The sequence below is a fragment of the Magallana gigas genome, chromosome 5 (assembly GCF_963853765.1).
Source record: "Magallana gigas chromosome 5, xbMagGiga1.1, whole genome shotgun sequence".
NCBI lineage: Eukaryota > Metazoa > Mollusca > Bivalvia > Ostreida > Ostreidae > Magallana > Magallana gigas.
The window spans coordinates 55,892,149-55,906,473 of NC_088857.1; the positions used below are offsets into that span (position 1 = coordinate 55,892,149).

At 33.7% G+C, this 14,325-nt stretch overlaps 1 protein-coding gene across 1 annotated transcript in view; it reads right to left on the reverse strand.

Moving 5' to 3' along the window:
- Positions 1–4,352: 4,352 nt before the first annotated feature.
- Positions 4,353–14,325, reverse strand: part of LOC105329981 (uncharacterized) — a 31,016-nt gene continuing 21,043 nt past the window's right edge. The window contains exons 5-8 of the mRNA XM_034461449.2: positions 10,312–10,438; positions 9,451–9,747; positions 6,924–7,064; positions 4,353–5,868 (exon numbers count right to left, since the gene is read on the reverse strand). Coding sequence (XP_034317340.2) covers positions 5,018–5,868; positions 6,924–7,064; positions 9,451–9,747; positions 10,312–10,438 — 1,416 coding nt within the window. The 3' untranslated portion in view covers positions 4,353–5,017. The remainder of the gene's footprint in view (positions 5,869–6,923; positions 7,065–9,450; positions 9,748–10,311; positions 10,439–14,325) is intronic.

Below are 14,325 nucleotides of genomic sequence, written 5' to 3' on the forward strand. Positions count from 1 at the left end.
CTAAAATCGTGACCATGGGCGTTTAAAGATTTATTATCTTTGCTGAAGGTTGAATTTACAATACTAAATCTTAATATTATTGAAGATAAAAGTTGCAGCAACATCGAAACAATAGCTGGGATATCTAGCGGTTTCATTCATCCAATCGGCACTTAGAGGATGGACATCGGCTCTTCATCTGCAAGTGGCCACTAAGTCTGTGGTTGACAGATACAGTTCAGATCAAAGGGCCCCAAGTACCAGCCATCCACGGCTCTACACTTAAGCGATTTGTTGGAAAACTAGAATTCACGCCATTGTTTCAATTCAAGAAATCGTACATCACACCGGAACAGTCTAATCGCTGGCCGGATGGATAGACACTGTCTACATAGCACATCGGGTCAAATCAGTACACACTACAGGAACTGTAGCCCAGTTATAGGGACTTGGACACGATTAGAGTTCAAAATTAAAAATTGTAAACAAATATAAGACTCGAGCTTTGTTTACATAACAATGATTTCTTACCTCTGCATCTCTCTTTTCACTTGACTTCTTACATTCAATGTTAGGTCAATCATTCAAAATGAGCAAGAAAAACTATTTATACATAAAATAAGAAAAAGTATATTTCTATCTAAAATCGTGTCCGAGTCTCTTTAAGGTCAGTGTAAACGCTGTGGAATTATTTCAATTCGTGGTGGCCCGTATAAGTAGATTTAAAAATTTTTCATATGAGTGCATCGGAACGAAATTTTGAGGATAATCTTGTTTTAAAGCAGTTCAAGGGTTTTTTTTAGAAGTCTTATTTATGATGTATATAATTTGTTTTGAGGCAGCCTTGAAACAAATGAAAATTGAGTTAACTCAAAAGATAGCCGATATATGATCTGTGCGACAAATAACGTATTTTTCTGATAGAGATTTAAAGATTTTGTGTTAGGTTTTAGGTTTGCTGAATAATATTATAATATATAATTACATTTTCATATATGCATGGTGTGAGAAGTTCTACGGCATCCTGACACCTACAAATGTTGATTCCCAGGCGAGCCATGGTTTCATTTATAGATTTATTGCTCTCTTAATGTGCAATCGTTCGAAGCGTCTTAGAACTAGAACTTAACCCTGATCTTATGAAACATAACACCTATCTATTCTATTACTTCTTCTGCGAAGTGTTCTGATTGGCTCTGAAGCGAGCTGATTTTTTTAAAAAAAAAATTGGGGGGGTGGAAGGTTGGAATAAAGGTTATCTATTTTATCTCTAAAGCCTTAAAAGCATGTATTACATGTAACTCCTTGATTCAAGTGCATACAAGCACCCTAAATGACAGCGATACTATTTTAGATGGCAGGAGCAGGTGCTTGCTGTGATGTAAGTGTCAACTGAGGTATACATTAAAAACGTCCGATTTTCGGTTTCAAAACAAATAATGAAATACACGAAATACAATACAGTAATTTAGCACCAACTATGATTATGTCACTGCTCATGCACGGATGATTGTTGGTTTCTATTTCACGGTGAAGTGCAGTATATCTTCCGGGGTGAACTCATCTTAATCAGCCAGCTTCCTTCCAGCAATTCAATAATTACAATTTGCTGCATATCAGTATGGTCCAAATTAAATGCCGTTCCATCTTTGCAATCTTTGATTACATTGTTTATAATCTTGTTTGTCGGTTTAATCGTTCGTCCGTTTGTTCATCTGTCTGACTTTCATATTTTGTTGTGATAAGTGAATCGTAGCAGATCAATTGACGTACTTTGACGTTTTGATGATAGACCAGAAATATCCAGGTACTTTGAAAGGAAAGAAGTATGATGCAATCGTTTGGTGCGAATCCTGGTAATAATATAGCCATGTAATGAGATATTGAGTAGTAATGTTGGCCGTGGGTCGGGTGTACTAGGAAGTTAAGTTGTCTCGCCAATATTGTCATTATGAAGACAAAGACAGCCATTCAAGCCGAGCCATGCATGGCACTAACTATACGGTGTGATCACGTTAATACTCAATGCCTCTATAGCCCTACGGTAGCAATCTTACTCTATTAAATATTAATATGTTTTCTTGGGTTTCCCATTAATATTTTTAACGTATTCTAATTGAAAAAAATTGGTAATATTTAAAGACTTACACATGTAAACAATGTAAATATTTACAGGTATCTTATACGAGTAGTATATGATTATCATAGATTAAAAAAAAAGTACTTCATCTTTTCTACAACTATTGTATAAAAAATGCATGCGTAAAAAGTGTTGTTTTAGCAAAAGGGCAATAAGTGGGAAACTTTCTAAGTATAAAGTGTGGCGCCCCTTGGCAAACCGATAAGTATCACTTGCTATACGTAAATAGTAAACTAGTATTCTCTTTCACTCAAACATCAATGGAAATATGTAAATCTTACTGACCTAAATGTACCTGTCTATATAGGGCACTGACTTTGTAAAGAGTTATTAGCTGATGACGTATGAAAGTGTCATTGTACCTTAACCGGTCAAACGACACACTGATATCGGGGTACAGTAACGTAAATATACCGCAAAGCAAGGAAAAAGTTTTCCTGTTTCTTTTGTTTATTTTATATCATATTTGATTTTTATCGACCATAATGTTGTCATCTAAAAGACTTCTTTCCTTGTTGGGTTTTTTTAATTTGAATTTAAATAATTTTTTTTTATCTTAATCAGGTCAAATCAGACTGATAATGTCAGGCCATCGGAGCTGTTATCGTCCCTGTCTCATTTGTTGTATTATTTATTGATCATGTTTATATTAGAGAGAGAGAGAGAGAGAGAGAGAGAGAGAGAGAGAGAGAGAGAGAGAGAGAGATTGTTTGGATGGCTTGACGAATAGTTACATCGCTCCTTATTCGACAAAGATATCCTTATTTTGCTTCCAGACATATCAACTTCAAACAATTCTGTTCAGTGATGATAAAAAAGACCCACGACTTCACGATAAATAAAATATAGGTCAATGAAGACGTGAGTGTATCAATGTAGCTAACCGAACAGTAATCACATTTGTTGATTGGTTACTGTACAAAAAGCCCTTTCATATTTTTAATGGTAATTTTCACCTATTCTTAACAAGATTTTTAAGATAGTATTTAAAAAACAAAACAGGGGACCGTCTATAAGTTGTTTAAAACTAGAACGGAGTAATGCGTTTTGTATCATATGTTTGTCAACACTTCAAAGTGAAAATAATTCATATTTCAAAGGTGAAAAATTCAATTTTTAAATACTTAAGGGCAATTTTTCTTTTTGAGATGTCATCAAGAGAACAAACAACGCCACGCAATAAAACAATTTTAAAACAAATTATGTGTTTGTGAAAATCCATGTGTAAATTCAAAAAATGTGTAAATTACTTTAAACGATAACCGATTTCAAAACCTGTACACTTATGAATTCTTTAACAGAATATCTTTTGTGTTTCGTTAATTTGTCTTAATAGATGATGTCCCAAACGTTTAATCATGTACATTGAAATATTTCCATTCCGGATTTTTATTTTACTGAATATCATTTTTGATTGACATTAAGCACCAATCTACCAGAATTTGTGTTGGCGGGTAATAACATCAATTTGTGTTGGCAGGTAATAACATCAATTTGTTTTGGCGGGTAATAACATCAATTTTTGGGAGTTGATTTTAATCAACTCTCCTATGCAGTTACTCAGACAAACCGAAAGTGAAACAGTGTTTGGACCTCAGCACAAATAACTGCTGCTGACAAGACTTAGTTCTTGAAAATAATTGATAAATTTGATGTAATGTATGCTAAAGCATTGTTTTTTCAAGGAAACTTATTTATAAATACCTTGAATATAGTCCGATTTTAAATGGTACGAACCATTCAAATATTTTTTGTAGTCGTATGTATTCCTACGCCAGAGTTCAATATAGTCTCGTTCAACTCGACGCTCGGCTTTCTCCGTAAATCCTTGTCGGAGGTTTACGGTGTCAGCCGAGCGTTTGGTTGAAAGAGACTAGAGTGCAATATTGCTTGGATCCATACAATTTTCGAGAAATATTTTCATTACTGATACATAGTTTGATTGAATTAATTTTATCTCTAAATATGGGGGTTTCTCGACATTCTTGTCGAAAAAGTCCAAAAATTCATATTATAAAAATATGCGTAATTGAAATTAGAAACTACATGTACTTGTCATGCAAAATAACATATCATTGATTTAAAAATAAATAAACATCGACAAAATCAACTCCCGTCAGTTCTTCAGTACTTTGATTCCTATCGTACTTATGAGAGAGACATAAAATTTTAATTGCAAAATCGATGCTAAATTCTGTGAAAAAATTTATACGTGGCAAATAACTTTTATTTATATTTGACAATCTCCGCCGAGTGACATTTTACTGGTTATCTTGCATGTAATTATCATACAATAAATCTATAAAAATATTACATGAAAATTGAAATGGTGCAACCACTAGCAATACATAAATGTCTAAGATTGTCATATTGGTCCAGTTTGATTATTTTGGATAGTTGCCGAGTGAGTGTACAACGGGAGGTAAATCCTTCATCTGTGTAGTTTTCCAGATACATTATACATTACCGAGGATTGCTTAGGAATATTTCATAAAGCTCCAATTGCATCTTCCGTCGTGTATATTAATCTCAAAAACCCAATTACATATCTAAATGTTATGGTAGATTCCAAAAATTGGAGTGTTTGAGGATTTATTACACACATGAAAGTTTCTTACTCTTAGGCAATTAACTTTTATTGCTCAAAAATGTCCAAAAAAATTAAAAATGCAAAACTTGTTTAATGTTGATGATCATAAGAACGGCACTTCACTATCAGAACTTCATTATCCAACAACCGATCGCGAGCTCTTGTGCAGAAAAATCTTCAAAGGAAAAGTCACATATAAACACTCTCTCTCTCTCTCTCTCTCTCTCTCTCTCTCTCTCTCTCTCTCTCTCTCTCTCTCTCTCTCTCTCTCTCTCTCTCTCTCTCTCTCTCTCTTGCTTCCATATATTTCAGGTTTCACTGATGCTGAGAGTTTTGGACACATTGTTGTTTTTCCTGACGTTCCTCCTTAACAAGTTATTGGCGGGCGGCTTTTTGACACCGTTCCCCACTTTCTTTTTAGCATCATCGACTTCGTTACATTCCTCGGCTTTTTGGTTGTTCGGGGGAGGTGATAATTTTGATGGAGGATTGCCTCCTGCTTTGAGAATTCTTCGTGTATTTGGAAACTTATTTTGCCCACGCTTAGGAACAGTCTTTTTCGGATTAGATGAGTTGTCTTTGTTTTGATCTGCCTCTTGATTGATAGAAGGTGGCTCGGACTTCTCAGCCCAAGCTGTTGTGGGTGCTGGTTTCGCATTGTTTTTGATGTCAGGGGTGGTATTTGTGTTGTTTGGATTTCCTTTTTCATTGTCATTTTCTTCCTTCTTGTCATCATTATTTTTATCACAGTCTGTAGAATCCTTATTATCATTTTTCTTGTATTTATCTTTATTTCTCTGTTTTTGCAACTTCCGGATAACCTTTTTCAACTGTATGGCCGATCTGACTAAATTAGGAAAGTCTGCTAACACTACAAGTCCTACCACTACAGACAACAGCACGGGACCAAATATGATCCCCACCCCTTTAGCAGACGGACGCGGGTCGTCTGCGCAGACGAACTTTCGTTCGTATTGTGACGTCGTCTTGACGTCAACTGTCAGTGTTCTTTTGAGTTCGTCAATTTTCTCTTTGAGGGCTTCATCCGAGATGTTGGAGAGACCACATGGACACTCGCAGACAAGAATGGGTGCCGTGGTAACCGGGACCACCGCTGTTGTCATGGTGAGCGGGGGACACGTGTCATCCTTAATTATATCTACAAGAAGCAAACACGGGAAATTAAGTTTTAAACGCCAAGTTTGCTGATGCTACACTAGCTTCCCTAAACAGGAGGTGTTTGTGTATTTTATATTTAACTTTGACTGAATTATTAGGGTATGATCATGTTTGTAAAAACTTGACTCAAATATGATTTATAGATTTACTGTATGATCATGTTTGTAAAAACTTGACTCAAATATGATTTATAGATTTCCAAATACATAGGTACAGCGAAATTAGAATGTCTTCGTGAAAAAGAAACTAATGACATTTAAATTTTTAATGTACTATAGGTAAAGCCTTGGTGATGGCGGGCGATTAAATATGAAATACCAATAGTAGGACGAGTAAGAAATGAAAAAAAAATTGATTGTCTTTCAAAATTCGTTTTAGCAATCATATTGATTTTAAGCGCTTATAATAGATCAATACTTGAAATGAATAAAAAAGTTTTTTAAAGAGAGTTCTATCTATATTTCAAAGAGTGAGATTTTATACAGGTGGTCTGTACTCAATGTTGAAATAAAAGAGAAAACCTTGAACAGATGACCCACTATACATAAGGGAAAAAAAGTTTAGCACCTGGCAGTTAATGTTCATAAAATATATTTTCTTTAAACTGTGGATAAGGCACAACTAAAACTGGGGTTAGGAACCAGTAAAACTGGGGGTAAGGAACCACTAAAACTGGGGGTAAGGAACCACTAAAACTGGGGGGAAGGAACCACTAAAACTGTTCTTATATCTCTCCATATAAGTTTTTATGGAACGCCATAGCTGCCTTATGTGGTTATTTCATGTGAAAATGGTGCTTTATTATATGAATGTGGTGCTTTATTATATATAATATATAATGCAATTGGGAAGTAAATTTTCAACAAAATATTCTAAATAGGAGATTGTATTTTACGGCGGCATTGTGTCATTACCATAAGTATGTGATATACATGTATGTATGCAGACACATCATATAATGGAGTAAGGCAGTGAAATTGATATTGCATTGTTATTTTTGAGTCATAACAATAAATATGAGATATTTATGAATACCTGCAAACATTTGCCAGCAGCACTGAGTACCACCATAGGCAGATATCACCAGGTAATTCACGTCGAACACGATTCCCGTGTCGTAAGAGTACCATTTGTTTTCGTCACCAATAAATATTGAAATGGTGCCATTTTCCCACGCTGAAAATTGAATAAAAGTATTGAATGTCAGTATAACTATTTCTAAGGTAACATATTTCATTTTTAAAGAGGAAAGCTTACTCGATACCAAAACGAAAAAAAGTAAAGAATGGTTATAATTTAAATAATACATTGAAGTAAGTTTTAATACATCTAGAACGTACTATTCTCAGTTAGGCACCTATATATTTCTGACAACATAATGAATGATAATTCAATCGGTCTGTATAGCAAATTCAGCCGTTTGCCTATCAAATATTCCGCCCAAAATAATTATGGAACCGCTACGACACAACTAAGTAATGTTTGTCCATTCCCCCTTGTTCCCAGCGAAACGAAAATAGTTGAAGTGCAGTGCGCGGCTAGTTGCAGCTGCAGGTCTGTAGCTCCCGGTCTGCAAAAATTCGGATGGACGACGTGGGAGCTACAGTGCCTTCCATAGTTTTTGGACTGAGTAACCTTATTTACACCCAATTCCGTGGAACTCCGTGAAAAATAATGTCATAAAATTCTAAGAGTAATTTAATAATGATATCGTCTCTTTACATGGGAACACCTACCGACCTCGGAATATGAAGTATATTAAATTCACGTCGACATGGAGAGTCGCACTGTTTACATGCAAATTGCACTACTTTACTTTACTTTACTTTACTTTACGGGGCTGGTGATGGTGTTAAAAAGAATATCAGAGGCAAGTTAAAAGAAGGGATATCTGAAGTAAAATGTCTTAGGAACTTTTTGAAATCAACTCTTTATACAGAATGTGTTAGAACCATCAGATTAATCAGTCCAAAACTACAGCACATTTTTTGTGCGTCGCAAAAAGGTTTAGTCACAGTAGCTCTCAGGTCGTCCATCCAATTCTTTTTTTTCAGTCGGGGGGCTACAGTCCTGAAGCTAAAAGTGCGGCATACATAAAGACTGGTTGCTTCATTAAACTACATATGTATCGATTGTGAAGATATGACAAAAATGGGATTTTGAAAGCATATAAGTTGTTGGTCCTTCGAACAGAAATGTTGCCCCTTGCCTTCGGCCTTGGGCTAAATCTCTGTCCTCAGGTTACCAAATCATTTGTTACCCGTGGTCCCTAGTCAAAAGCTGTGTAATATAATTAAAACCTAAATAATTCATCTACATAATTTACAGTAAAAGTTAAAAGCCTTTTCAAACAATGCCCTTAAGAAACTTTAGTCCAAATCCATTGCAATTGTTAATATCAAAACTCAATTTACAAATGTTTAACGTCGAAGAAAGAGAGTATGGTGGATCAACGAATCTTAAAACAAACATCAAGTATTGATCACGACATAATTAAACAATGGATTCAACGATTTGTTCTGTCAATCGCAATTTAAGGCTAGGCTCATTAATGACTCGACGATATCTTTGACAACTTTCGTCTGAATCTAAAGTTTTCGGATCTCGTGCATTACAAATTGGAACGTCATTTCGGAGATAAATGTAGCCGTTCTACTGTAAAGTTTCTCTCGGATCGATCTTAAAATAATTTTTCATCTGTAATTTCTTTTCCTAGAGCTTAATCGCTTAATTAAATGAAAATACTGAAGACTTGACTCGTCAAGGTTGTTGACATACACAAAGTTGCGAATGCTCGTAAGTTTATATTGAAGAGAACGAGGAATAGTTGTTGATGTTTTAAAAACGCACATAGTCTTATGATTCGAAGTTTAAAATATTGAAAAAGGATGCTGACTGGTGGTGAAATAAAATAACAAATCTTGGGAAACATTATTTTGGTAAGTTTTATATGGAAATACAACCAAAGCGTTCTGTTTTCATTGCGTCGATTCAGATGAACTCCTCCATAACTAACGTGATTTGCACTTTTATTCATTACACATTTATGTGTTTTATACCTTCATATTTATATTCGACAAAATCCATTCATATCAATTTTTGTTGGTATGAAACGTGATGTGGAATATATGTACAGGAAAATCTTCAAAAATAGGTCACTGAAGCGATGAAGCAAGGGGCTGTGTAAAAATTTGCTCGGACCGGAAGTAATTTATAAAGAATCAACCGTTTGATAAGTAAAGCAAAGTATACACTTCACGTATGAGATAAATCCATATTACAATGATATATATTAAAACAATGGCTTACATCAACCGACTAAACATTGTAACAAAATTTGATCTAACAACTTCCATAGGATAGGATCAGTTATCATAGCTACCACGCTGATACGCCGGTTTCTGAAATGCTGTGTAAATCAAACATGCAAGTTAGAGAAGCTGGATGGCCATCAAGCTATCCATAAAAAATACTAAAGTACTAGTATATACTTTATACAGACCATCCAGTCGCTTTTTAAAGTGGAATGCAATATATCAGCAACAAAAGAAGCCATACTTACAAACTCGGAAGAACTTCCAATTGAAGCAGTCAAGATAAGAACCGGGATAGAAGGCCAAGTCGCCCACGACGACACCATGCTTCCTGTTGCGGATTCCAATGTATTTGTTTTGACTGTGACCAAACACTACCTCAATGAATTCATGGGTGTAGTTAGCTCGGTCATACATCAGTCGCACGTGCGCATCCTTACACGCGAGGACCCTGAATTCTAGCTCTGACATCCCGCTTATATTGAGGCCATGAGCTGTTAGATCCTCCTCCGTATAGTCTATTGTTGTTATCGCCACTTTTCTTCCTGAATAAGGTTAATGATGACTGCAGATATATACATGAAGGTTTACGAGGAAATTCGAGTTGTATGGTCATAAAATCAGGCCTGTTCACTCGAAATTTCACAAAAACATACATTTTCGCCTAACTCAATACATAGGACGAAATGGTGAGTAAAAATTCCCGGTTTCTCGTGTTCATAAAGTACCGATATTAAATGAGCACTTGATATTTTTATTACATATGTAAAACGAACGTCAATAATCAGAATATCAGAGGATTGAAGTTTTATGCAAAACCATTCATACTTCATTGATTAGAAGTCGGTATGGGATGAGTTTATACATGTATGTAAGTTAAAGATACAGCTGTAGCTGAAAAAACGTGTGTTTAACTTCAGAAATATAAATTTTACACACCCATTAAAGATAAGTTTGACTGATGATAGATCTAAGTAGATGATATAAAGTAACTTTATAATTGTATATATATTTTTGTAGAAATGCCACATATTTATTCAATAGTACAATAAAGCTAGTACAATATCAAATTCTTTTAGTCATAACGAAGCAATGAAATAAGCCCGTACTTCCTGTTCTGTACACCGTTGTCGCGGTCTCTCCACCACACGTGCCTACTGCTCCACAATCTGTGTTGTCACATCCGGAAGAAGAAGTGCCGTCGTTCATCTGCGCGCAGGAACAGGAAGTTGCATTCTACAGAAAATAAAGAAGTTTTGCAAAAACCATGTATTACTAAAACCGATTTGGTTGGACTTTTCCAATCGCGTCGCGTTCAACTCTTTCAGCTACGTCATACATAAACAATACCCGCACCTTAACCACAATTTTTTTATTGGTGGATTCAGCTTACCGCTGATTGGCTGCTTGTTAACTAAGACTAAATTATGCACGGACAGAACAACAACATATCAGAGAATGAAAAATTCACATGGGTACTCGTGACTGTCGAAAATGGGCTATTTTTCGAAAGTGTACACTTGTGATAAAACAATACATACGGTACATAACATATATAGCTGTAGCTCTATGTATAACTTTTGGGTTAGAAAATATAAAGCTACAGTGCATACAATACTTACATGTACAAAAAAACTTTACTGCAATTTGCCGCGTATAAAAATAACGCTATTTTTGAAAAAGATTTACATCATATCATACCACATTTTGTGCAAATAATTCTTCATTTATATTTTTAGTTTACTACTGTTAATAATTGTATTTTACTTGCCCCAAACTTTCTCCTATTAAACAACCTTTAACCGTAATCGGAAAGCGGATCAAGAACTGTATTTTTTATGTATGTAAACAAACCAGTGTTCATGTATGGAGCTGGTGATCGGGGGTTCAGAGACAGGTAAAATAAAGAAATCTATAGCTAAAAAATAATTTTAAGGTTTATTTCAGTGAAACTTTACATTAAAACAGTTAGATTTATCTCAGGAATGACGTACTAAATTGTATTAAGCAAGGTCACAATAGCCGCATAACACAACGTTACATCATCGTTTTTAATCTTTGAAAAAACAAGTTGCTGTCCTTTAAAAAAGGACTACAATACGTGGACCATTTGCATGTGTTTCCAACGTGAAAGCCTTAATCATCAGAGATTCCACCCACTCTAGCCCTCTGCTTTTAACAACTAAATGTGTACGTTGTATTACGTATATACATGTATGTATAGCCCTGATTTTTTATCTCAGAATTTAAAGGGTTCATACCTCTGAAATAATTATGATCTATCTATGATTGAAGTTTGCATGTATAGTATCAGGCATTCGGTGAATTCTACTATTTGCGCACACATTACGATTCGCACTACTTTGTTAACTATGCAGTGACAGCTTTGTGTAAATTAAAAATTTCATATTTTGATGCATTTTTCTTGAGATTTAAACTTTTATCCAGTGATATAATTATTCAATCACACTTAAATCCTTAAACAAATTTAATCGAGAAGTACTCTAGCCTCGCCTACTATAAAAGTAAAGTTACATGTGTATTCGAAAAACAACAAAATATTGCAAATTATTATTAAATGCATGTTGTAGTTTCGGCATAACATTAACTTATTTCATAACACTGATAGTTCATATCACATGCCAATCATTTCTTTAAAAGGAATACTTTGTTTCTGTACTGTTTACCGACAACATTTACAATTACAGCGCCTTTGAACTTATGCACACATGTGGCACGGAATCCCGATCCCGATTCAGATAAACATGTTCTAGCCTGGTTCCCTGAGCTACCCATTACGCACAGGAAACCAGGCTAGCTCATGCGCAGGCTGAATTTTCCCCATAGCATCCGGTTTAACCTCGCTTATATATTTTCTGCGTGGACCTCAGGGTCCACGCAAAAACCCAATTTGGGTCACACAAGGGACTGTCTCCAAAGCTTCATAATAAAATCAAATTGTATGAGATAAATAGAACATCTATAATTGTGTGATTTTATATTTGCTTTATCCAACTCGTTGAAATGGTTATATTCGCTCGGCAAGCCTCGCGAATATATACACCATTTCAACTCGTTGGATAAAGCAAATATAAAATCACACAATATAGATATCCTCTATATATATATATATATATATATATATATATATATATATATATATATATATATATATATATATATATATATATATATATATATATTTATTTATATATATATATATATATATATATATATATATATATATATATATATATATATATATATATATATGAAAATACCTTCATTCTTAAAAAATGAAATGTTAAGGTATTCTTTTTTTTCAAGGCTTCAAAAATTGTTTTTCGATGGTGCCGATGGTTTTACAGCTGAATTTTTTAATTTTTTTTTGGCCCGATTTGAAATACTTTGTTATTAGAGCAATTAATAAATCTTATGAAATAGGTGAATTGTCTTCTACCAATAAATTAGGAATAATTACTTCTATCCCAAAACAAGATAAACCAAAACAGTTTTTGAAAAATTGGCGTCCCATAACTTTATTAACAGTTGTATATAAAATAGCGACAGGCTGTATAGCAGAAAGAATTAAAATATTCTTAGATAAATTAATAAGTAATGATCAAACAGGCTTTGTTAAGGGTAGGTTTATAGGGTAAAATATCAGACTTGTATATGATATCATGAACTACACTGAATGTAAACAAATACTAGTACCAGGTCTAATTATGCTTATTGATTTTGAAAAAGCATTTGATTCAGTGTCTTGGAAATTTATTTTTGAAATTTTGGAGTATTTTAATTTTGGTAAATCAATAAAAATGGATAAGAGTTTTCTACAACAATATAACTTCATGCATTATACAAAATGGCATAATACCTGAATATTTCCAACCAGAGAGAGGATGTAGAAAAGGGGATCCCATTTCTCCATATTTATTTATATTCTGTGCTGAAATTCTTGGTATCTTAATTCGAAATAGTAAAAATATAAAGGGCATAAATATAGATGGGGAAGAATATAAAATATCGCAGTATGCAGATGACAGTTCATTAATCACAGACGGCTCTCCAAAATCTCTTGATGGAATTCTCCAAACACTAGACTTATATGCAAATGTGTCTGGACTAAAGATAAACTTTAGTAAAACAAAAATAATATGGATAGGAAGTAAAAAATTCTCAAAAGAAGTTTATCATCACTCTAGATGGAAATTTACTGAATTTGACACAAGGTTTAATCTTTTGGGTATAAGTTTTTCAGTAAATCTGGAGGAGATGATAGATATAAATTATATATCAGTAATGGAAAAGATTGATAAACTCTTAACCAGATGGAATTCTAGAAATATTACACCGATAGGCAAAATAACAGTTATTAAAACACTTATAATCCCAAAAATTAATCATTTAATTTTAACACTACCAAACCCAACATTAGAATTTATTAGAAGTTTTGAAAGAAAACTTTTCAAATTTATTTGGAATGAAAAGCAAGAAAAATTAAGAGAAGCACTCTTATTCAAGGATATGAGAATGCCAGATTAAAAATGATAGATTTCGAAAACTTTATGATAGCACTTAAATCAAGTTGGATTAGAAGGCTTATATTTTGAAATTCAAAATGGACAAACTTGTTTAAAGCTAATTTTGGACATAATATGCAAACACTGATGAACTAATATGATTATGAAAAATTATAAATAGATTTTGGAAAGATGTATTGCAATGTTGGAGAACAATTATTGATGTGCAAAAAGGAAATTGTGATAGACTGTTTAATGAACACATATGGTATAATCCAGATTTTAAAATCGACAATAAATCAGGGTTTTTTAAGGATTTATTTAACTTAGGTTTTATATATAAAGGGGATATGTATGAATATGACAATCAGATTAAGTTGAAAAAGAGATTCAACTTAAAAACAAATTTTGTTCAATATCTCGGTCTAACACAAGCATTACAAAATTATGTGAAAGTATTAAATATACCGTTAACTAAGAATTGTAATATTGGTTACCCAAATACAGTAGAAATATTTTGTAGATCTAAGAAGGGTTGTAGTGACATGTACAATCTCTTGATATCAAAGAAAAGAACTTATCCAAAATCAGAAAAAA